Here is a 26,222-nt window from a genome sequence, read left to right on the forward strand (position 1 = left end):
AGCAGATGAAAGACCCATTCAATATTTTCAAATCGCTCAATTTTCTGACTTTTTCAATGAACAAATATATTCAAATGATGAGAAAGATAGAGAAATTATCACGCCACATAAAAATTTGCAAGAAACAACAAAAACTATATAAAACTATTCATCTCTTTCTCAAAGTCGTGCAGAAACACTAGACCATTCAAAAAATATTAAACCCTTCAAATAGAAGTTGTAACATAAATAAATGTAAGAAATTGATAGTATAAAACAAGGTACATAAACCGTACAAAAATTATCAGAAAATCTATGAAATAATTAAGCAAAGGGAGCTATAGTAAAAACCCAAGGCATTGTAAATTAAAGGGAAATATATTAAACACAAGGGACAATGATTCCTATACTAGATCAGCATGTGGAATCTTCTTCTGAAGAACTCTTTCCCCCACATGAAACTCCAACAATGGATGATACTTTAAGTGATGTGATTGATAGAATTGGGAGACTCAATCTTGATTCAGTCCCAACTCAATCAACAGAGCAGCCTGGACCATCTAAGAAAGGTCTTGTTAGCTCTGTTATGTTCTTTGATACTTGATGGATAAAAATAGGTGTTGAGCAATGTTGGTTTGGTTGTATAAGGCTGGCAGCAGTTTTTCATGCTTTCTCCTTCATTTTCCCTTTTCTCCTATAACCCCGCTACCTCCATTTCCTTCTTTCCTTTCATTCTCCTTATTCTCTTAAATCCATTATTTCTTTTTGTCTTTTATAAACCCTATAAAACCCCCGGTAATGTTACCTCACACCATAACTTGCCTTTCCCTTATCACTCCGCTTGTACTCTTACGGCTCCCCATTCCTCTGTTTTCCACTAAAATTTCTCTATAAACCATTTTTTCCCCCGGCTCCCGCGCGTTTTTGTTTAAATACTATCAAACCCCGATAACCTGTTATAACCCTTTCACTAGCCTTTTTTTATGTCTTTTCACCTATCATATCAATTAAAACACATGTTTTATTTCCCGTCGTCTGATCGCGCCCACTTTATCATCCAACGGTGTTCTCTAGCCCTCATCGCGCGACCTGCGCACACGATAACCCGTGGGGGCGGCGGTTTTCATCCGCCACGCAGCGCCTTGGTATTGGATCGCACACCCTCATACGGAAACCACCACAGCTCCCGAAGCGGTGTGGGGAAACCGCTTACCGCCCTTCCGGTACGGCTCCCCGCTCGTTAACCTGCGCACACCTTCCACTCCGTCAGCCGTTGGATCATTCCCGCCGCGATCCAACAGCCATCGTTCCTCCATTCTCGTTTGCTCCCGATAGCCCCCTAGATCCAATCTCCACCGTTCATCTAAGCCATCCAATGATTAATATTCTCTCCCAGCCCATCGTCCATTTCCAATGCATTTCTCAGTGTTTTTGGCCTGTCCCATGCAAGCGAAGAAGGAAAGAAACCATAATGCGGTACTCTGCACATAAAACCCTCAGCGACTGCATTCAACACAGTTTACCTCCAAAGGACAAGAAGGACAACCTTGAGTAGATAAACATGGCTTTTCACCTGTTCGTGGAGTACAACAGAGCAGCAAAAAGGTCATTTTGTCCATTAAAGCAGTCAAATTGTATCAAAGACCATATCTAATTGTAAATGCGGTTGGTGGTCAGTTATGACCCCTCCACGCATAGGTTAGCAGATATTTTTTGTATTCAAACTCTATATATACCAAAAAGAAAGATCTAATAGGTTGATGAATGTTAGTTTGGTGTAAACTTCAACTTCTGGAGACTGCAACCATTGTGACACCTGCAGCTTATAGTCTTCATTTCCAGCTAATACAAGCTTCTTTTGCTGTTGATTTCTCACTTTCCACTTCTTCTTCTTGGTCCAGGCTATGCCTATCTTGTATTTATTCATGTGATGTTGATGTTTAGCATGAGAGGGGCTGTCATCCCACCTGTGTGTTTGAATCTAGCATGTATCATTGAATTTGTATGCAGGTTTCTGTTATTTTAATGCCAGAGAGCTGTCATCCTGTCTGTGCATTAGGAAATAGATTTACAGATCTTTAACTGGTTGCAGCTGGCCATCACAGGGTCCTGTGCATCTGCTGGTGTCATCAGTATTCTCCATCATCACATTTTCTTTAAAATTGTGAGTAATTGGTGGTCTAAAGCCTTGTAGTCTGGGGGTGTTCACCCATGTCTGGGGTTAACCATAGTAGAAGTGGTTATCTGGATTGAATATGCAGCATTTCTTTCATTCATCCACCATTTATCCAAAATTTTGTTGAGTTTGTAATGTTCCCAAGCATCTCTGAGATACAACCTAGGAGAGTTTATTGGGGTGATAACATTAATTGGTGTCGTTGCTGGGGAGAGGAGAATTGAAGCTCAGCTTCCCTGGGAGAACGACACAGTTTCAAGCTTTGATGATAGACAAGGTTTGAACATAGTTTCTAGTTGTAATCATCTATCTAGCGACTCCATTGGAGGAGGACCAAGCTTTGGCGACTCCACATTGAAGTTCTGGCTCAGTTTGTGAGGTATGATATTATTGAAAAACATGCATATGCTCTTATCAAATCCTTAAAATCTTTCAGAGTTTATATCTTGCATTCAAAGATAGTTTCATACGTACCCTCTGCTGCAATTAAAGATGTCTTGACACAACCTGATGTTGATGGAAGAAGGGAAAAGTGGATTGCAAAGATGATATAATTTAATATAGAACTGAAGCCCACCAAACTGGTCAGAGGTCAGGGGCTTGCCAAGTCATTGGCTAAAGAAAATTGCAGGTCTTTCGATATTGATTTCTTGTGCACAATTGCAGAAAATGATCAGGCAGAAAAAGAGGAAACAGTTGAACCACAGAGAAAGCAGTCAGTGGCCGAGAATCTAGCTTCTTGTAATTGGTATGCTGGAATAATTAATTTCTTGTTGAAGCTAGAAATCCCTTCAGGATTTACTCAAAGTCAAGCTAGAACTTTAAAACTTAGAGCAGCTAAATATTGCATCATTGAAAATCTGCTCTACTGGAGGGATCCATCTGGAATATTTTTAAGGTGTTTGGACAAGGAACAGTCAAAAGAAGTTATGCAACAGTTTCATTCCGGCATGTGTGGAGGGCATTATTATTGGAAAACTATAGCCCATAAAATTCTCAGAGCTCGGTACTATTGGCCCACTTTATTTTCTGATGTATTTGTTTTTGTTAAATCTTGTGACAGGTGCCAAAGATTTGAAGGAAAACAATAGTTGAAATCCCTGCCCCTAAAACCAATTCAGGAAAAAGGGAATTTTCAGCAATGGGGCTTGGATTTTATTGGAGAAACCAATCCACATTCCAGTGGCCAGCATAAATGGATATTAGTAGCCATTGACTATTTCACTAAGTGGATTGAAGCATTCCCTACTAGGAAGGTTGATCATAATGTGATCATGAATTTTTTGATAGAAAATATCTTCCACAGATTTGGTTGTCCACACAAATTGATCACAGACAATGCAACAGCTTTCAAGGAAAAAGAACTAGTGGAAATGTGTGATTCTATGGGTATTAAACTTGTTCATTCCACCTCATATTATCCACAAGGAAATGGTCTGGCAGAATCCTCTAATAAAAGTCTGATCAAGATAATTAAGAAGTTGTTAGAGGACAATAAAAAGAATTGGGATTCAAAGCTCAAGTATGCTTTGTGGGTTAACAGAGTGACCATTAAAAAATCCAGAGGCAATTCTCCTTTCAAGCTAGTATATGGCACTGAGGCTGTATTTCCAATTCAGCTAACTCTCCCTGTGGCAAAATTCCTTCAAGCAGAATAGAATGAGGAAGAAGAAATGGCAAAAAGAATCACCGATTTAGCAAAAGTACATCATATTAGAGAACAGCTGGTTGAAAAGGCTACAGCACATCAGAAAAAGATCAAGGAAGCCTTTGACAAAAAGGCAAAAACAGATAATTTTCAGATTGGTGACTTGGTTTTGAAATGGGATGCACTAAAGGAAAAGAAAGGCAATCATGGTAAATTTGATGCTTTTTGGATAGGGCCTTTCATTATTTCACAGATTCAAGGGAACAACACCTTCATACTAAAAAGTATGGGAGGAGAGACAATTTTTGATGGCCCAGTTAATGGGTGGTTTTTGAAAGTTTATGTTGTTTAAGGTATTTGGCCTTAAAGGTTGTAAATATTGTGTTTTTATCAGTTTTAGTATAGATGCAGTAGACTCCATGCCCAATGCAACACTAGGAATTTTCTCTAATTTGTTTTCAGCTGGAAAGGCATTGATCTACAGGTTCTTGAAACCTCACAGGGAGGATATCATCCCCAGAAGGAGCCAATTTTAGCTATGCTATGTTCTTTGATACTTGATGGATCAAAATAGGTGTTGAGCAGTGTTGGTTTGGTTGTATAAGGTTGGCAGCAGTTTTTCATGCTTTCTCCTTCATTTTCCCTTTTCTCCTATAACCCCACTACCTCCATTTCCTTCTTTCCTTTCATTCTCCTTATTCTCTTAAATCCATTATTTCTTTTTGTCTTTTATAAACCCTATAAAACCCCAGGTAATTTTACCTCACACCATAACTTTCCTTTCCCTTATCACTCCGCTTGTACTCTTATGGCTCCCCATTCCTCTGTTTTCCGCTAAAATTTCTCTATAAACCCCTTTTTCCCCCAGCTCCCACGCATTGTTGTTTAAATACTATCAAACCCCGATAACCTATTATAACCCTTTTGCTAGCCTTTTTTATGTCTTTTCACCTGTCATATCAATTAAAACACATGTTTTATTTCCCGTCGTCCGATAACGCCCGCTTTATCATCCGACGGTGTTCGCTAGCCCTCATCGTGCGACCTACGCACACGATAACCCGCGGGGGCGGTGGTTTTCATCCGCCACGTGGCGCCTTGGTATTGGATCGCACACCCTCATACGGAAACCACCACAGCTCCCGCAGTGGTGCGGGGAAACCGCTTACCACCCTTTCAGTATGGCTCCCCACTCGTTAACCTGCGCGCACCTTCCACTCTCGTCAACCGTTGGATTATTCTCGTCGTGATCCAACGGCCATCATTCCTCCATTCTCGTTTGCTCCTGATAGCCCCCTAGATCCAATCTCCGCCGTCCATCTAAGCCATCCAACGGTTAATATTCTCTCCTAGCCCATCATCCATTTCCAATGCATTTCTCAGTGTTTTTGGCCTGTCCTGTGCACGCGAAGAAGGAAAGAAACCATAATGCGGTACTTTGCACATAAAACCCTCAACGACTACATTCAACACAGTGTACCTTCGAAGGACAAGAAGGACAACCTTGAGCAGATAAACATGGCTTTTCACCTGTTCATGGAGTACAACAGAGCAGCAGAAAGGTCATTTTTTCCATTAAAGCAGTCAAATTGTATCAGAGACCATATCTAATTGTAAATGCGGTTGGTGGTCAGTTATGACCCCTCCATGCATAGGTTAGCAGAGATTTTTTGTATTCAAACTCTATATATACCAAAAAGCAAGATCTAATAGGTTGATGAATGTTAGTTTGGTGTAAACTTCAACTTCTAGAGACTACAACCATTATGACACCTGCAACTTCTGGTCTTCATTTCCAGCTAATACAAGCTTCTTTTGCTGTTGATTTCTCACTTTCCACTTCTTCTTCTTGTTCCAGGTTGTGCATGTCTTGTATTTATTCATGTGTTGTTGATGTTTAGCATGAGAGGGGCTATCATCCCACCTCTGTGTTTGAATCTAGCATGTATCATTGAATTTGTATACAGGTTTCTGTTATTTTAATGCCAGAGAGCTGTCATCCTGTCTGTGCATTAGGAAATAGATTTACAGACCTTTAACTAGTTGCAGCTGGCCATCACAAGGTCCTGTGCATCTGCTGGTGTCATCAGTATTCTCCATCATCACATTTTCTTTAAAATTGTGAGTAATTGGTGGTCTAAAGCCTTTTAGTCTGGGGTTGTTCACCCATGTCTGGGGTTAAGCATAGTATAAGTGGTTATCTGGCTTGAATATGCAGCATTTCTTTCATTCATCCAACATTTATCCAACATTTTGTTGAGTTTTCATCTCTGATATACAACCTAGGAGAGTTTCTTGGGGTGATAACATTAATTGGTGCCGTTGCCGGGGAGAGAAGAATTGAAGCTCAGCTTCCCTGGGAGAACGACACAGTTTCAAGCTTTGATGATAGACAAGGTTTGAACACAGTTTCTGGTTTTAATCATCTATCTGGCGACTCCATTGGAGGAAGACCAAGCTTTGGCGACTCCACATTGAAGTTCTGGCTCAGTTTGTGAGGTATGATATTATTGAAAAACATGCATATGCTCTTATCAAATCCTTAAAAGCTTTCAGAGTTTATATCTTGCATTCAAAGATAGTTTCATATGTACCCTCTGCTGCAATTAAAGATGTCTTGATACAACCTGATGTTGATGGAAGAAGGGCATAGTGGATTGCAAAGATGATAGAATTTAATATAGAACTGAAGCCCACCAAACTGGTCAGAGGTCAGGGGCTTGCCAAGTTATTGGCTAAAGAAAATTGCAGGTCTTTAGATATTGATTTCTTGTGCACAATTGCAGAAAATGATCAGGCAAAAAAAGAGGAAACAGTTGAACCACAGAGAAAGCAGTCACTGGTCGAGAATCTAGCTTCTTGTAATTGGTATGCTGGAATAATTAATTTCTTGTTGAAGCTAGAAATCCCTTCAGGATTTACTCAAAGTCAAGCTAGAACTTTAAAACTTAGAGCAGCTAAATATTGCATCATTGAAAATCTGCTCTACTGGAGGGATCCATCTGGAATATTTTTAAGGTGTTTGGACAAGGAACAGTCAAAAGAAGTTATGCAGCAGTTTCATTCCAGCATGTGTGGAGGGCATCATTATTGGAAAAATACAGCCCATAAAATTCTCAGAGCTGGGTACTATTGGCCCACTTTATTTTCTGATGTATTTGTTTTTGTTAAATCTTGTGACAGGTGCCAAAGATTTGAAGGAAAACAGCAGTTGAAATCCCTGCCCCTAAAACCAATTCAGGCATAAGGGCCTTTTCAGCAGCGGGGCTTGGATTTTATTGGAGAAATCAATCCACATTCCAGTGGCCAACATAAATGGATATTAGTAGCCACTGACTATTTTACTAAGTGGATTGAAGCATTCCCTACTAGGAAGGCTGATCATAATGTGGTCATGAAGTTTTTGACAGAAAATATCTTCCGCAGATTTGGTTGTCCACACAAATTGATCACAGACAATGCAGCATCTTTCAGGGAAAAATAACTGGTGGAAATGTGTGATTCTATGGGTATTAAACTTGTTCATTCCACCTCATATTATCCACAAGGAAATGGTCTGGCAGAATCCTCTAATAAAATTTTGATCAGGATAATTAAGAAGCTGTTAGAGGACAATAAAAAGAATTGGGATTCAAAGCTCAAGTATGCTCAGTGGGCTGACAGAGTGACCATTAAAAAATCCACAGGCAATTCTCCTTTCAAGCTGGTATATGGCACTGAGGTTGTATTTCCAATTCAACTAACTCTCCCTGTGGCAAAATTCCTTCAAACAAAACAGAATGAGGAAAAAGAAATGGCAAAAAGGATCACTGATTTAGCAGAAGTACATCATATTAGAGAAAAACTGGTTGAAAAGGCTGCAGCACATCAGAAAAAGATCAAGGAAGCCTTTGAAACAAAGGCAAAAACATATAATTTTCAGATTGGTGATTTGGTTTTGAAATGGGATGCACCAAAGGAAAAGAAATTCAATCATGGGAAATTTGATGCTTTTTGGACAGGGCTTTCATTATTTCACAGATTCAAGGGAACAACACCTTCATACTAAAAAGTATGGGAGGAGAGACAGTTTTTGATGGCCCAGTTAATGGGCGGTTTTTTAAAGTTTATGTTGTTTAAGGTCTTTGGCCTTAAAGGTTGTACATATTGTGTTTTTATCAATTTTAGTATATATGCAGTAGACTCCATGCCCAATGGAACACTAGGAATTTTGGCTAATTTGTTTTTAGCTGGAAATGCATTGATCTGCAAGTTCTTGAGACCTCACAGGGAGGATCTCATCCCCAGAAGGAACCAGTGTTAGCTCTGTTATTTTATTTGATACTTGATGGATCAAAATAGGTGTTGAGCAATGCTGGTTTGGTTGTATAAGGCTGGCAGTAGTTTTTCATGCTTTCTCCTTCATTTTCCCTTTTCTCCTATAACCCCGCTACCTCCATTCCCTTCTTTCCTTTAATTCTCCTTATTCTCTTAAATCCATTATTTACTTTTGTATTTTATAAACCCTATAAAACCCCCGGTAATGTTACCTCACACCATAACTTGTCTTTCCCTTATCACTCCGCTTGTACTCTTATGGCTCCCCATTCCTCTATTTTCTGCTAAAATTTCTCTATAAACCTTTTTTCCCCCGGCTCCCGCGCGTTTTTGTTTAAATACTATCAAACCCCGATAACCTGTTATAACCCTTTCGCTAGCCTTTTGTATGTCTTTTCACCTGTCATATCAATTAAAACACATGTTTTATTTCCTGCCATCCGATCGCACCCGCTTTATCATCCGACGATGTTCACTAGCCCTCATCCTTCGACCTGCGCACACGATAACCCGCCGGGGGCGGTGGTTTTCATCTGCCACGCGGCACCTTGGTATTGGATCACATGCCCTCATACGGAAACCACCACAGCTCTCGAAGCGGTGCGTGGAAACCGCTTACCGCCCTTCCAGTATGGCTCCCCGCTCGTTAACCTGCACGCACCTTCCGCTACCGTCAGCCGTTGGATCATTCCCGCCACGATCCAACAGCCATCGTTCCTCCATTCTCGTTTTCTCCCGATAGCCCCCTAGATCCAATCTCTGTCGTCCATCTAATCCATCCAATGGTTAATATTCTCTCCCAGCCCATCGTCCATTTCCAATGCATTTCTCAGTGTTTTTGGCCTGTTTCGTGCACGTGAAGAAGGAAAGAAACCATAAGGCAGTACTCTGCACATAAAAACCTCAGCGACTGCATTCAACACAGTGTACCTCCGAAGGACAAGAAGGACAACCTTGAGCAGATAAACATGGCTTTTCACCTGTTCGTGGAGTACAACAGAGCAGCAGAAAGGTCATTTTGTCCATTAAAGCAGTCAAATTGTATCAGAGACCATATCTAATTGTAAATGCGGTTGGTGGTCAGTTATGACCCCTCCACGCATAGGTTAGCAGAGATTTTTTGTATTCAAACTCTATATATACCAAAAAGCAAGATCTAATAGGTTGATGAATGTTAGTTTGATGTAAACTTCAACTTCTGGAGACTGCAACCATTGTGACACCTGCAGCTTCTGGTCTTCATTTCCAGCTAATACAAGCTTCTTTTGCTGTTGATTTCTCACTTTCCACTTCTTCTTCTTGTTCCAGGCTGTGCCTGTCTTGTATTTATTCATGTGTTGTTGATGTTTAGCATGAGAGGGGTTGTCATCCCACCTCTCTGTTTGAATCTAGCATGTATCATTGAATTTGTATACAGGTTTCTGTTATTTTAATTCCAGAGGGTTGTCATCCTATTTGTGCATTAGGAAATAGATTTACAGACCTTTAACTGGTTGCAGCTGGCCATCACAAGGTCCTATGCATCTGCTGGTGTGATCAGTATTCTCCATCATCACATTTTCTTTAAAACTGTGAGTAATTGGTGGTCTAAAGCCTTGTAGTCTGGGGGTGTTCACCCATGTCTGGGGTTAAGCATAGTAGAAGTGGTTATCTGGCTTGAATATGCAACATTTCTTTCATTCATCAACCATTTATCCAACATTTTGTTGAGTTTGTAATGTTCCCGAGCATCTCTGAGATACAACCTAGGAGAGTTTCTTGGGGTGATAACAGGTCCCCCCAAAGTGGCTAACAAAGACACATGAAAGTGTTCATCCTGATGAGGTTGGAAAGACATGAACTAGAAATTCAAACTGGCAAAACGGAGGTGATGTAGATGACTCTAATTCACCTGTTGATATGGATGTTTCTTATGATTTTGAATTGAATTTGTCTACAGATTTCACACCAACTTCCTTCAAAGAAGTTGCTTCTCATGATGAATGGAAAGAAGCGATGCAAAAGGAGTATGATGCCTTGATAAAGAATGGCACTTGGAAGCTGGTTTATCCTCCTTTAGGAACCAAACCAATTGGCTGCGAGTGGGTCTACAAGAACAAGTATAAAGCAGATGGCTCACTTGACAAGCACAAAGCTAGGCTTGTGGCAAAAGGTTTTGCACATAAGGAAGGGGTCGATTATGAGGAGACTTTTGCCCCCACGGCAAAATGGGCTACCATCCGGACACCCTTTTCCCTAATAGCTCAGAATGGTTGGAAAGTCCATCAAATGGATGTAAAAACTGCTTTCTTGAATGGAGATCTAAAAGAGAATGTTTTTATGTCCCAGCCTAAAGGATTTGCTGTGAAAGGACATGAACATAAAGTATGCAAACTTGTGAAATCCTTGTATGGGCTCAAACAAGCACCGCGAGCCTGGTATGAAAAACTAACTGAGCATCTTCTAAAACTCAATTTCAAACATTATGATCTTGATGATGCAACCTTATTTGTCAAGAAAGTTGGCAAAACAGTTGTATATCTTATGGTATATGTAGATGATCTTTTGATGACAGGGAATAATGAAAGCTACATTACATCCATAAAGAAGGAATTGGGGAAAGGTTTTGAAATGACTGATTTGGGCCATGTTCATTACTATCTTGGTATTGAAGTAACTCAACATCTGAAGTCCATATTTCTTTCTCAAAAGAAGTACATTGGAGATCTGTTGAACAGGTTTGGCATGACATAATGCAATCCTCTTACTACTCCAATGGAACAAAACTTAAAGCTCACATCCATTGAAGGAAAAAAATTTGAGGATGCAACAAAGTATAGACAGCTTGTAGGAAGTCTCAACTACCTAACTACTACCAGACCAGACATTTCATTTGTTGTTGGAATCCTCTCCAGGTTTATGCAAAAGCCTTGTGAGGGACATTGGTCTGCTACAAAAAGAGTTCTAAGTTACTTGAAGGGAACTCAAGACTTCGGAATCAAGTATACACAGGTGGATGACTTCAGCTTGATTGGATACTCTAATTCAGACTTCGATGGAGACAAAAAAAACTAGGGTATCTACTTCAGGTTATGCTATGACTCTTGGATCAGGAGCTATCTCCTGGAGATCACGCAAACAATCAGTTCTAGTAGATTCCACAATAGAAGCAGAGTATGTGGCAGTCGCTGAGGCAACAAAAGAAATTGTGTGGCTCTGGATTCTTGAACATTTGCAGGTAAAACAAGTACAATCGACTCCACTCATGATTGACAATACCTCAGCAATAAATTTGGCCAAGCACTCAAAGTTCCATGATCGAACGAAGCACATCAATACTAAATATCATCTGATTCGACATCATGTTGAGGCCAAAACAATCCATCTCTGACATTGTTCCACTAATGAGCAAATTGCAGACATCTTCACCAAAGCGCTTGGAAGAGAAAAGCTTGAAAGATTTAGAATGATGCTTGGACTCACCAACATCGCTTCAGATTAAGGTGGGCAATGTTGACACCTAATCATCAAGATTGGGTGAATAACTGAAATTGATGTAAATAAATAATAGAGAATATGAATAGTCACTGGGAGATGAAATGAATAGTCTCTCCCTCATGTATATAATAAAGAACAACCTAAATGAATATCAACGAATTGTTTTTGAGGAGTTACTGCCTGGTATGACAGATTGCAAAGCCAATGTATATGAACCACAGTCCACACATGATTTTTTAGGCATTCAACATGACAACTTAAAAAAAAAAAACCAAAACCAATAACTAAATCATGGTACGAAAAAAGCATAAACTATTAATAGCATTTCAAACCACTTAACCACAACAGCAAACTCAATTCCGAATAAAAAAACCTCAAAATGATATAGACTTCAATTGCTCCTACTCTTTTTTCCTGAGTGTAACATAATCATTGTTTCTCATTTTTGCATAACATTAATAAGAAAAAGGTAGTGAAATTCGCAAACCATCAATCAATCCCACTCTTGATATAACTGTAAATGTAAGAGACTAGGACTTATTTGTTTGGCATAATTTAATACTTCAGATTTTTAGTAATTCTTTGGATGTTATTTTTTCATTATGTCTTGAAATAATTAAATAAATTTGATATTAAAATTAATTATATATTTATTTATTTAAATTTAAAGTTTTAATTTTTTTTATTGAATTAATATACAAAATTGCAAGTATATAAATATAGTAAACTAGTGCACCCATATAATTGGGTCAATAGATGTCTTTATTTTGGAATAAAATTTCTAAAATTTTAATATGAATAATTATCAAGTGAATAATAATAATTTATCTTCCATAAAATATTTTAAAATATTCCCAATATTTTAATGGTTATACTTTAATTTAATAAAACATATCCTATTTTAATTACGAGTAAAAATCATTTTCAAATTTCAAAGAAATTTTAGACTTTTATCCTTTCAACAATTATTTATAAAAAAATAAAATAATAAAATAATTTAATATACAATTGAAATTTATAAATATCTTTTCATGCAGCTACCACTCATAAACCTAATTTATTTGTCATAAACGTACTTTATTTGAACATTGCAATCTTTCATCTAATTTAAGTTTAGAGAACTGAAACTTGTATAGAATTGAAACTTAATAGTAAGTATGATATATGTGGATACTTGTTAATATTCAAACATAAATGTAAATGATAGCATACAGTACTCAGGAGCCTCTCATTTTTTGTTTGTTTGTTAATTAGATACTTAAATCACGCTACCAATTAAATATAAATAATACCGCGTGTATTGAATCGACCGATCCAATGAGATTTTGTACCTTTTCCTCCGGCAATGTGTTGGTCAATATAGCTTAAAAACAAGATTTCTTCGCAATTGACATACTTACCACAACTAAAAGTAAACATAGTTAAAATTTTGAAGTAAAATTTCAAATGAAATTACAAAATATTCAAAATTTTAAAATAAGAATTTTAAAATTTCAAATTTACATATTTAAATATTCAAATACTTTAAATTAGAAATATTTAGGCCGATAGGCCTTCCTTTGAAACAGAGTTTCGTCGTCCTTTTTATTCTCGGGTCGACACGTGGCGTGAACTTTTGCAGAGGAAGGTGGGGCATTCAGGTTGACACGTGGCGCGTAAAATTTGGGTTCCGCAGAGCATATGCTGTGAATATTATTCTCAACAGGAGAGGAGTCCATGTGGTAATGGACTCCTTGGTCGTTGGCGCGGATTGACCGACACGCGAGAAACCAGTGAATATACGTTGATGCTTTTATGCTTTTGGGTTACACAATAACATCCTCCTCGAATATGCTTTGTTACCATAATATTCCCTGGTGGTTGTTGTGATATAAGAGGGCTTTTTACCATCCTTCCTCTCACACAAATCTCTCTGTGGTCTTCTCTCTGGTTTTAACTTATTCATTTTCCTTTCTGCCTGCTTGCGAAGCTATGGGATGCATGAAGGGCAGTAGTACTGTGATTGTATTTGATTTCGATCTCACCATAATTGACTGTGATAGCGATCCCTGGGTGATTGAACAGCTCGGAGCCACTCCGCTCTTCCAGGCTTTGCTCCCCACGCTTCCATGGAATACTCTTATGGTAAGTAATTACTATTTGTATTTTGATCTTCATGTAATACGAGATTGAGTTTTTGTTGGTTCAGGGGTTACTGCAACTTGTGCCTATTTTTGTTATGCGTTTGGTTAGATTCATACCAGCAGGTGCTCATTAGAATCCTCAAGTAGTCAACTTTACTGAAAATGCTAGAAGCATCCTTGAGATTTTCTGCAATTAATATGCTGGTTTGTACGTGAAGGATAAAATAATGGGGGAGCTGCATGACCAGGGAAAGACGATAAGCGATATTGAAGAGAGTTTGAAGACCATTCCTCTGTACCCAGAAACTATAAGTGCAATCAAATTTGCCTTCTCCATGGGGTGGGTTATGATATCATGGCTCTTTCTCCTCCTTTTTAGTTTATTAGATTTCACTGAAGAAGTCTGCATTGATTGTAATCAAGTATTCTTTGGTTGTTGTGGTGTTGCAGGTGTGAACTTCGAATTGTGAGCGATGCTAATATGTTCTTCATAAAGACCATTCTTCAAGCCCATGACCTGCTCCAATACTTCACTGAGATTAAGACAAATCCAGCATTTGTTGATGAGAAGGGGAGATTGAGGATTCAGCCTTTTCATCCCTTTACTGAAGGCCCTCCTCATGGCTGCGGCCTCTGCCCTCCTAATATGTGCAAGGTATTCATTATTCTCAACTGTTACACATTAGCAAACACCCATCTAAACTGGGGTCTCATATGCTTATTGCTATAGAATATCACATGTTCTGATATGTATATTTGGACCTATAACTTATAATTTACAGGTCCGATATGCAAATATGGAGTTATGATATTTATTCTATAGGACATTTGTCTGAATCTGAGATAATCAGGGTTTAAATGTATTTCTGCTTCTGTTGTCTGTACCCAATGGACAATGCATCCAATGAATACACCCAAAGAGTTGATGGATCCTTCCATCCCTTTTCTGACTCTGGAATTCATCTCACTTTTCTTCTCTGAGTGCAAATAGTTATTAGAGAAATATTGCATGCTGATAGTTTTCTGCGTTGCAGGGAGCAATAATAGATGAGATTATGCGAAAGTCCTTGGAAGGGGAATCAGGAGAACCAGCTGATAAAAAACAATTTATTTATCTTGGGGATGGAAGTGGAGATTTCTGCCCTTCCTTGAAGTTCAGAGATGGAGATTATGTTTTGCCCAGAAAAGAGTAAGTGATACCATTAAACCAAAATTTTGTTTCCCAGGATTCTTTCAGTGATATTAATGTTAACCAAGTTCTCATAAAACACCTTGTATTGATTAATGTCTTGGCAGATACCCGCTGTGGAAGCTTATTCAGAAGAACCGTGATCTTGTCAAGGCTGAAGTGCATGAATGGTCTAATGCAAAAGATGTTGAAGATTTGTTTGTCAAGTTACTCGAGCCTTAATTATTCTAATCTCTGTCACACACAACATATATGCTAACCCCCTTTTCCTGCTCTGCATGATTACATTCATGACATGTATTAATGGCTCATATTGGTGTCTGGATGCATTGTCCATACATTTTTATAAAATTCTATTCAGAAGTTTCGCTGAAAGCTCACTTCAAAGTGTGCCCCTCCAAGAGATGTACATAGATTTATTTGACTTTGAATGTCATATCTGTGATAACAGTACATCACATACGACAAAATCGAAATTCTGCTTAAAGCAATCGTTACATGAGCAGCTATATTGAATATTCAAAATTTGAAAGCTTTTTTGCTTTAATTTTGGAAGTTCTATGGAGAACATGGATGTTTAATAAGTATGTGCTAAATTCTTGACTCAAAGGTTGATAGCAAAAAGCTAGGAAGGCTGTTTAATAATGTGTTAAATTCTTGACTCAAAGGTTGACAGCAAAAAGCTAGGAAGGCTGTAAGTTAGGGAGCCGAAGAGTAAGATAAAAATAAAAAATGAATTTGTATAAAATTATAGTTAATGAAAGATGAAATATTTAAAATATTTTTATTGAAATTTGATAAATTGAGATAAATAGTTTAAATTTATTTTTGGATATCAAAATTCTGAATTTATTAGGATGGCTTTAGAGGAGTAAAATGAAATTGTATAAAATTATAGTCAAGTGAAAAATGAAATATTTAAGAAAGATGAAATATTTGAGATATTTTTATTGAAATTTGATAAATTGAAATAAATAGTTTAAATTTATTTTTGGATATCAAAATTTTGAATTTATTATTATGGTTTTAGAGGATTAAATTTTTGGAGTGATTTTTTTTTTTGAAGAATTGAGAAGATTACAACTTCAAATCTATAATTGTTCATTTTTTCTCATACAAATTCGGATAATTGTTCAATTTTCCTCATACAAATTCTTGGGAGGAATATTCCCAGCTTTTTTGCTATAAATTCCAACATACATCCCATAGATACAGTGCTTCAGGGCTCTGCAGAAAAGTTGATGTGTGTTCTTTGTATTCATCAACAAGCAAGACTTTGCTTCATGGTAATCACCACAATTTTTACTCGTATTTTTTTTGGGTTAGTTTGATCTACTGGGATTTGAACCATGGTTTACATAATATTTCATTAGAAGGGCATGGGGATTTTAATTCACTTTAATGTAGGGTTGCAAACACTGGGTGTGTGCGTTTTGTGGTGACAAGGAGAATTCAAAATGCTCTTTATGTGGGAAGGAAAATCAAAGCATTGAGTAGTTACACAACAAGGAGAAGCTTATCATTTGTGGAACTGCTTCCAGGATGTTTGAATATGAGAATACTCGTTAGAAGTTAGTGAAGTAAGTACTCCGAGGCATTGTTTAGTGATGATGATTGATCCTTAATCTCAATTTCACTATTAGATTTCCCCACTAAAATGTTTATAGATTGTGTGAAGAAAGATCACATGCTATGAGAAAAATGTTAAATTTTGTAGGAATTTTGAGTTGGCATATGAAGAGAAATTTCTTCAGCTTCAACACCAATGTAAAACATTAAGGGCAACAATTGTTCATAAATTGAGTGCTCCTTAACTTAATTTGAATTTTTTCTTGATCTCTGTTCACCTCATTTGAATTATGTTTGTTCAACTATGATAGTGTTATTATATAAGCATAATTGTAATAAGTTTGCATTTCTGTTAAAGTTAATTTCTTCATTTCATTAAACTAAAATAGTCATCTTATATTACAAAATCTATTTATATAGAATTATTCAAATAACTTTATATGATAATTATTTACAATAAATTAAATGTTCTCATATTGATAATAATAAAAAAATAATTTGCATTATATGTAGACATTCCCGCATTGTGATTATATTACGACCTTAAACTTAAAACAAAATTTATTCGAAACTATTTAACATAATTATTTTTAAAATAAATTAAAAAGAGTTTAATTTTAGAGTTGTGGTTTATTTTAATAATTAAAATAGAGGGAGTGGGATATTTTATTTTCAGGGAGAAAGAACCTTACACTCAAGCTTTCTGCCACTATCTTTCAGTGAACTTGTAATTGTTCACAAGGACTCTAGAGAAGAGCAGAGGTTGAGTAGCTCCTCAAAATAATCAATGGTGGTTACAATGTATCCTACCTCTTACTTGACTATTATTTCATATATGAATGTTGGAAGTTGTTAACCCAATGAAATCGACTTCCTCCTATCAAGTATAATTATTAGTTTTTATGAACTTTGTTGTTTCCATTTAAGTTTTTTGTTTTTTTTATGCCATAGTTTAAGTTACCTTTTGAAAAGCTCTTTTATGGCTTTTGTTCATTCGAGGCTTAATCTTCATTACAAAATTTCATTATTCTCGTTAAAAAAAAATAAAATATTTAGAAGGGTAATTTAATGGTATTTGTTATCCGTCAAATTTGGCAAACTAAGTTTTTATTCCTTATTTTAGGTGTTTTTTGAGTGGTATATCAAATCTGCACTTTTGATTTGGAGTATATATATAATGTATTAATTAATAATATAATTTAGAGTATAAATTTTATAATCTAATCATTTTAATTAAAGATAGTATTAATTAATTATATGATTTAGACGGTAGATTTTATAATACAATTATTTTAATTGAGTTTAAATAGTGGTTTCCAACACTCATTATTCTCTAGTTTTAATATTTTGTTAGAGGTATATCAAATTAGTGTATATATATATATATATATATATATATATATATATATATATATATATATATATATATAGGGTAGGAGGGAGGAAAGGCTAGGTCATTCTGGTACTAATTCCTCACAAGGGAATAACAACGTTCAACAACAACAACCTTATGTATATAAATTAAAATATGTCAATACATATGGCATATGGCATACATATCTACAAATACCTCCTTTATACAATTTTTTCCAATTTAAAAAAACTATCGGCCTCTCTTTGCACCTTTTGGGGCAATTGCTAGTTAAATAAAATTATAGATTTTTTTTTGTGATTACAATCAGCATACTTACCACAATTCCAATCCAGGCCTCTAACATCACGTTAAGGATGATAGACAATAAAGTGCAAAGGGGCCTATGCTGCAAGGTTGTGTTACATTAGGTAATGGGGTTGTGGAGGGCTGGAAATTCAAACAAATTCACTCGTTAAATTTGATGGCTTTCACAACTACCCGATTCTCTTCGTAATTTCAAGAAAGAAACTTGACATGTCCACCTTAATTGTTGTTGTGTACTTAAAGCTTATATAATTAATATATATATATATATAATTGACACTTTAATTTAGTTATTCAAAAACCATCCAAAACAAACACTTCTTATATCTTAGAACAACTCAATGTAACCACACTAATCACTTTTGATTCTTTTCCCTCCACTCAAATCACTCCCTTTCCATCCATCTTAATTACTTTATCATTAACAAATCTAACATGTTTCATTTAGATCCTTTTAAAACAATATTATGGATAGAGATTAATAATTATTTCAAAATGATGTTCTTTAATTTCTTCTTGCTTTCGAAATATAACATAGATTTATGATCTAACATTGTGAAAAAATCAGTAAATACTCTAAAAAGGGATCTATAAAAACATTATATTTAATCAAAATTTATATTACTTACATGGGAAAATATTTATGGGGCAATCTAATTGTTCTACATTTTTGCTTTTTGTTTTTTTAAGAATTACATGATACAAATTTAGGTGAGCTTGCCATTTTCATTTCTTGAAATGCACTTTTTGAATACATAAATGCATTCAAAGCACTAAATCTATACATATTTAGCAACTCAAGTCTACCCTTTCAGCTAATTTTTGGAAGATTTTGAACAAAACTCATCAAAAAATATACATAAAAATAAAAATTCAAAACATTTAATTTACACTATATTTGTTTGCATAAATACAACACAACTAACTACTTTTAAAGTAAAAATAACATTAATGTTATCGGCAATGCGAAATGATTGAGGAGCCACCTTTGGGGAATTGCCACAATCTAGTTTGATTATATATATATATATATATATATATATATATATATATATATATATATATATAAACACTATGAAGCAATGATCCCTTTCATTCTAGTTCACATAATTTTCATTTTATAAATAATATAATCTAAATAAGGATTGAAAAAGAATATTAATTAATTGTATGTTAAATTATAAACAAGAAAATCGTAATATAAAAGTGTAAATTCTCATACATCTCAGTTTCTCATTCAAACCTAAGCATCACCCTCATAAATTCATTTTGATCTCGGATCTATCAAGCATCATTAGGTATCATGGAAGTGATTGCAAATTCCCTTCATTTTGACCAACATACCAAGAAATTGTTTTAACCATAACAAATTTTTTTTGTTTAATTGTTTTATATAATATATATGTATTTGATATTCAAATATTTTAATTAGGTTGGTCATTGAAAGATTTTGTTTATAGCCTACCCTACTCACATTAAAATGTTTATCCACACAATAAGAACACTTTCTCTATATATTTATATATACATTGAATTATTTTCTTATTAATATTCTTTTGAATGTTATCTATGACTGACTGCAGATATATATATATATATATATATATATATATATATATATATATATATATATATATATATATATGTATTGGACAGTGTAATACGAGGTTTATGACATGATATGCGCTATCCTATGGCCAAGAAAATAAGTAGTTTGCTAATGGATTGTATATTTTTAATGTTGGATTTTGGCAAGTTATTAATATTCTTTTGAATGTTATCTCCGGCTGCAGATATTGATATACATTTTTTTTTTTTATTGGATAGTGTAATAAGAGGTTTGTGACATGATATGGGCTATCCTATGGCCAAGAAAATAAGTAGTTTGCTAATGGATTGTATATTTTTAATGTTGGATTTTGGCAAGTTAATTATATAATTGTAGATATATATAATTGTTTATTTAATGTCCATTAACAAATCATATATATATGATATAATTTGTTTTTATCATATAATTTTTTTTTAATTACATTTTAGTATGCTATTTATATAATTGTAAATATTTAATTTCCATTAACAAATATGTATTGTTTCCATCATATGACCCCTTTTTTCTCGCAGTTTTTCCCTTGCAAAGTCCTTTCTAGCCATGCATTGAGTGGGAGCAGCTTCTGTTAATCAGTGAGATGCGATAGTTTACGATTTGAACCTGACATTTAATGATGCATAAACTCCATATAAATGAATTGGTGTACACTTTTTAACCAGTAAATAGTATTGTTATCAATCCAGCATAAAGATAAACTACATAACAAAAATCAATTGGTGTACATTTTCTAAAGAAAAATCATTGTTATCCATCCTATATAAATCAATTGTTATCTTACTGAATATATGATTAATATTGAGAGATATTTAAAAAAAAAAATTAAATAGGAAAAATCTTTTTTTATAATAAATTTTTAAAAAGCCTTAGGGCCTTTCCTTTGCAACATCTGGTGCAAATGCTAGTATAATCCCTTTCTTATATTAAAAGGTTGAAATATCAATAAAATAATAAATGTCTTATTTTCAATTAATATATATAAAAGATAGATATTGAAATATTTTATTTATGAATAACATTATTATTATTATTATTATTTAAATTTTCTCACATTATATAAATATCTATGAGGTTATGTTGAAATATTTTTAAGTAGTGAAAGAATTACATGAGTGCTTCATATTAGATAGTAAAAGTATTATATATATATATATATATATATATATATATATATATATAATGTTGAAAGATTATATTAAAATATTTTTAATAATAAAATAATTATAAGTTTTCAATGAAGAATATATATTTAAATTAAATTATATAAAAAAAAATTATTAATAATATTAAATTAAATTTATATAGAACATAATATTTCAAGTTATATATATATAAATAATTTGAAAAACTATTCGATTAACACTTCTTAAGCTATTAAATCTAAATATAATATATAATAAAAGTGACACATTAGCTATAGTTATCTAGAAGGAACGTAGCAATCTGATCTTATTATTTGATAGTCTTCGTAAAGGCATGAACCAAAGTGAGTTAATAATCTCTTTGTATGGCCAAAATCTTGACTCAATATATGGCCTCTTCCCATGTCGGGAAGGCATAACAGTAGATCATTGCTACACTAGTTGAGCATTGGAAAAGACTTTTCTTGAACAAAGCTGTCAGAAGGTGTGTGGTGGTAGTATATGGCCTTTTCATTGCTTCCTACTTTGTGAAGACTACATTTCACTCGACAACTTCATGGAGGTATATGGATGTTTACTAAGCTTCACTACCACTAAACCATTGAGGATGAATGAAACATAGATCAACTTCTTGTGTGCTTGGATTATTGATCTCGTTGGTGATCTAGACAAGTCTAGAGGAAGAAAAGACATACTAAGAAGAAAAACATTATTTCTCAATCTTTTCATATTGTTTGCTATAAATGAAAAACAAGGGAAAGCCAAAAGGAGATAAAGGAAGTCCTTTTCTACCCAACACCAAACATTGAACACTCACCATTAAAAAAAACAGCAGTTGTCAAATGAAAACAATAAAAGAAACAGCCTCATGAAATGGTATTCAACTACTTTTAATAACCATAATGGCTACTACATCAAGTTAATGGTTATGGACCATTATATGTAGAATGATGTCCCACCTCTTTATAAGTGGTGAATTCTTAACACATTAAACTCTTAAAAACACATCCTTGAGACATAATCCATTTACTTCTAAAAGGCATCATAATAATTAAGTCAAATCAAAAGTCATGTAACATTAAATGGATGTCATTGATTTCCCAAATTAGGATTAATGAAGTGCAGACAATGGTCCATGTTTTTTTCATAGATGGTGGATGGTCAACACATTAAATTCAGTAAAAATAAAAAATAAAAAACTTTCTAAGGTGATATTGTTTAATTACAATGGAGATCCATAGATACTACTTAGTATAAAATGATATAGCTTTTTTAATAGTTGGGAGATGCTTGATATTAAAAACTTAAATGATATCACTTTTTAATAGGTGGGAGATAATTGATATATTAAGAAACAAAATAAAACAAAACATATATTTTAAGTATATGGTTTTAATACTTTTTAAAATTGGTTAATTTAAATTGATTTGAAAAAAAAAATGATTTGAAACTAATTTAAATAACTATAATTGATTTGTGAACCAATTGATTTAAAAAAAAAATTATTTGATTTGGTTAAGATTAAATCTAAAGTTACTTTATAGTAAAATTATATGAGAATTTTTCCAAGGGGATTAGAATAGGTTATAATGGGGCGTACTATTAAGTCACTATGTGATGTGAAGGTCATTTGTTCTCTATGGAAAAAAAACCAATTATGTTAAGGGTTGGTGTGGCCTAAGTTAGGTGCAATGTCAAATTATTTTGACAGCTTTAATGTATATTCTTTCAGCAGGAAAAAACCGTCTGTTTTATTATTATGGAATAAAATAATACATTCTTATGATGGACAGATTGTCGTCATAAACCTGGGATATACACAACTTGATAGATATGCTAACATTCATTTGTGCAGTAATCTAAAAGATACAACATTATGGTACTTCATCCATTTTTGCATTTTACATAGAATCTGAAAAGTGGATCAGATCCTTCACATTTCTGAAGATCACATACCTAATGGACTCTTTTCTTATATGATTTCTATACAAAATTAGTTACAAAATTATACAAAACTTAAAAAAAAAAAAAGAGACAGAAATATAATATAAACATATCTGCTATGAGGTTCTGCATTTTTGATCTCGCTTCAGTGATCTATCCTGACACTTTTAGATTTTCTACTTTTGTCTCCTCTGCTCCTATTTTTATCATGATGTGCATGCCTTCTTCTGTGTCCTGTAGTCCCTTTTTCGATAATTCATCCGTTGTTTTGTTATGTGCCCTGTTGATGTGCCCAATGGAAGAATTCTGAAAGCAACTCCATATACATTTTATATGACTCAGCCACCCTTGTAGTGAAGTTTGTTGAATGTTGCTCTTTCCATTAACATGGTCTATTATACATTTGGAATCCCCAAAAATTTGTACTTGAGGGATATCTAAGAAACTGATAAACCATAATAGACCCCATAAAGCAACAACTTCTGCTTTCATACTTGTTCCTTCTCCCCCATACCAGTGACTCCAAAATTCCTGCTCTTCTGTCAATTTTAAACAAAATCCACTCCCACATCTACCTCCTTGAGCTGCTCCGTCAAAGAACCCCACCGAGTAGTTTGTAATTAGGACTCTCCCCTTCTCTGTCTTCTTCTTTTTACTTTTCTTGGTATTCTCATTCTGTTCTAAAACTACCCATTGTTCATAGATTGAGTTTCCCCTCCCTTTGTTGTAACCAAAAATCAGATGATTCTGATCTTTCCAAATTTCCCAAAAAGTGACCAAACAAGCATTCTCCTGCTTTTACTCTGAGTGCTCCACCATTTTAAACACTCCTCAATTGTACTAAATTGGGTGAATGGAATCTGCCTCTTGTTTGTGAAATGTTTCCAAATGCTGACAGATCTATGACAATGTAAAAAAGGTGCTCATTGTCCTCAGAATTATTCCTGCATAGATAACATATCCCAGGGCCATGGTGGTTCTTCTTTTGTAGGTTTTCCCATGTAAGATTTTTGTTCTACCAAGCTAGCCAGAGGAAGGTAACTATTTTGATTGGAATATTTACTTTCCAAAATCTGAAAAACCAACAATATTCACCATTAGGAAATTCCTTCATGCAAATTTTGAGGTAACAGTCTGCCACCTCAACTTCTCCTGATATCTTCTTCTTTCCAACCCATGTCAAATGATCTCCCTTATTGTCATAACTTATGCCTGCCTCCTTTAATGTTTTTATCAGCTGTAACCAATCCTGCTTATACTGATCAGCCAAATTCAGTTGGGAAAAGTCACACCATATTGGAATATTCCCTTTCCATTCCCAGATTAGTTGATTTAAAACAAAAAACCCTCTTCTATTCAGGTGCATTATCAGATCCATTGTCCCTGGAACCCCCTCACCTGCTCCTACAATACAATCTTTTCCTATAATAATATTGTTACTAGTTCAAAAAAACCACATTAAGTTTTGTAAGAGAATATTCTTGACCTTTCGAACGTTGTTCTAGATTTCTGATCCGCCTTTTTTCCCGATTTCTCCTTTTCTAACCCAAAAAGCGAAATCCTTATTTTTCAGATATTTGGAACGGAGCAACTCTCCCCAAATATTTAGACTATTGATACCCCTCCATAGTGATTTCAAAAGTAGAGCCCATCCAAAAAAACTTGAAGTTAAGAATACCCTAGCCACTTAGGATTTTGGGTCTAGTGATCCTTTCCATCTTCACTAAATGATATTTTATAATATTTTTTTTTTTGGGTTATTTTCGTTAATGTTTTTTTGATGATGATGATGGTGGTGGTTAACGTCCACTGAGACCAAATTGGTCTGTCGGACCTATAATTTTCTTAGTTTTTAATTATCTGGCTCCTCGTCTTTCTTGGTGAGATTGGTGCTGTAGCTTCTTTTTTTTCTCTATGGTCTTCCAACTTCCTTTATCTTGCATCTCCTTCATCTCTTCTGGTTCTTGGGACGTTGGTGTCTTAGCTTTGCGATCTATTGTGTTTGTCCTTTTGAAGATAGTCGGAGAAGAAGTTTGGTCTAGGAGATCTGCTTTGCTGTTAAATGAAGATTTATTTTGTGCGGTATTCGAATCCTCATAACTGTTGATTTGTTGGACGGGGCTTTCTCCCTGCGTGTTTTAAGAGTTGTTTCTTTCTCGCCCGATCTCTTGTGATTCAGAATTTTCTCTAGAGTATTCTTCTTAGCAATTTCTAATTTATTAATTATATTAATTTTTTTATATTACTAAGATAATAATAATGAGAAGAACGGTTTCTAGATATTTCTTTAATTAAAAATAATAAATAAACTATTAATTTATTGAATAAAAAAATGGTTAATATCTTTTTCCTTCTTTTAGTTAGCGATATTACCGTTGTGGTTCATTTTATTTATTTAACAAATATATTTAAATAAAATCTACATAAGACAATTTGATTGGCGCTATTACTGTTATGCAATATTATGTAATGAGTCAAGCCAACTCGAAATTCAATCGTTGAATAAACTAAAATTCAAACATTCCGCTCATATCGGTTGTACTACTTTGAATTTGACAAACATTTTACAAATTCCAGCAGAGTTTACGAAATTGCGGAATTGATTTTGAAATTACGAAATAAACCCCGCATTAAAATTTTTGGAATCTTTCTTACACCATCGAGGTTTTGAATGTTTTCCGAGTAAATTCCCGCGGTAAATCGCTGCGCCACCGGGGCGGTTTCAATACGGGATGTTCCATAGGAACATATGGTTTGATTCAAAGAGGAGGAAGGACGCCGAGTCATATGTTGCCACGTGGTGCATGATAGAGGTGAAGAGTACGAGTCTCGCAAACGGAGCGGAGGACTTTCAGTTCCACGGCTCCACCACATAGATTCCATCATAAATGTATACACAAACAGGTGGCGGTTTTTAATACGTTCTGGACAGACGAAGATGGTCGGTGCAAAGCCGTCCCTTAAAATAACGCGGAAAACGCTTCCACGTTATTAAAATGGTCAATTATATTTATGTTTAGAATTCCACGGAACGCGGAAAACGCTTCCACGTTATTAAAATGGTCAATTATATTTATGTTTAGAATTCCACGGTAGGTCTTACTCAACACTTTCTTTCTTTCCAAATAGGTATGATTCCACACTATTACACATAATTTTTTAATTTTTTTTTAACTAATTATATTTATATTTGAAGTTGTCAATTAAATTTAAAATTCCACGTCTTAATTTTGTCTTAATTTTGTCCACCAGGTTTGAGTCCACATTGCTTACTAACAGATTTCAATGTTTCTTAATAATATTTCAATATTAGTTAATATCATGTATTTAATTGTAAATTACAAATGTGAGTATTAAAGGTTTTTTAATAA

At 34.6% G+C, this 26,222-nt stretch overlaps 1 protein-coding gene across 1 annotated transcript; it reads left to right on the plus strand.

Moving 5' to 3' along the window:
* Positions 1 to 13,361: 13,361 nt before the first annotated feature.
* On the plus strand, positions 13,362 to 15,468 carry LOC149193964 (inorganic pyrophosphatase 1-like). Its single transcript, XM_089407101.1, has 5 exons — positions 13,362 to 13,721; positions 13,939 to 14,060; positions 14,171 to 14,375; positions 14,755 to 14,909; positions 15,017 to 15,468. Exons 1-5 carry the CDS (start codon positions 13,569 to 13,571, stop codon positions 15,129 to 15,131), a joined length of 750 nt encoding a protein of 249 aa, XP_089263227.1. The 5' UTR covers positions 13,362 to 13,568; the 3' UTR covers positions 15,132 to 15,468.
* Positions 15,469 to 26,222: the final 10,754 nt, after the last annotated feature.

The sequence above is a fragment of the Pinus tabuliformis genome, chromosome 2_2 (genome assembly GCF_031772625.1).
Source record: "Pinus tabuliformis cultivar Carrire ecotype Pingquan chromosome 2_2, CPIR1, whole genome shotgun sequence".
NCBI lineage: Eukaryota > Viridiplantae > Streptophyta > Pinopsida > Pinales > Pinaceae > Pinus > Pinus tabuliformis.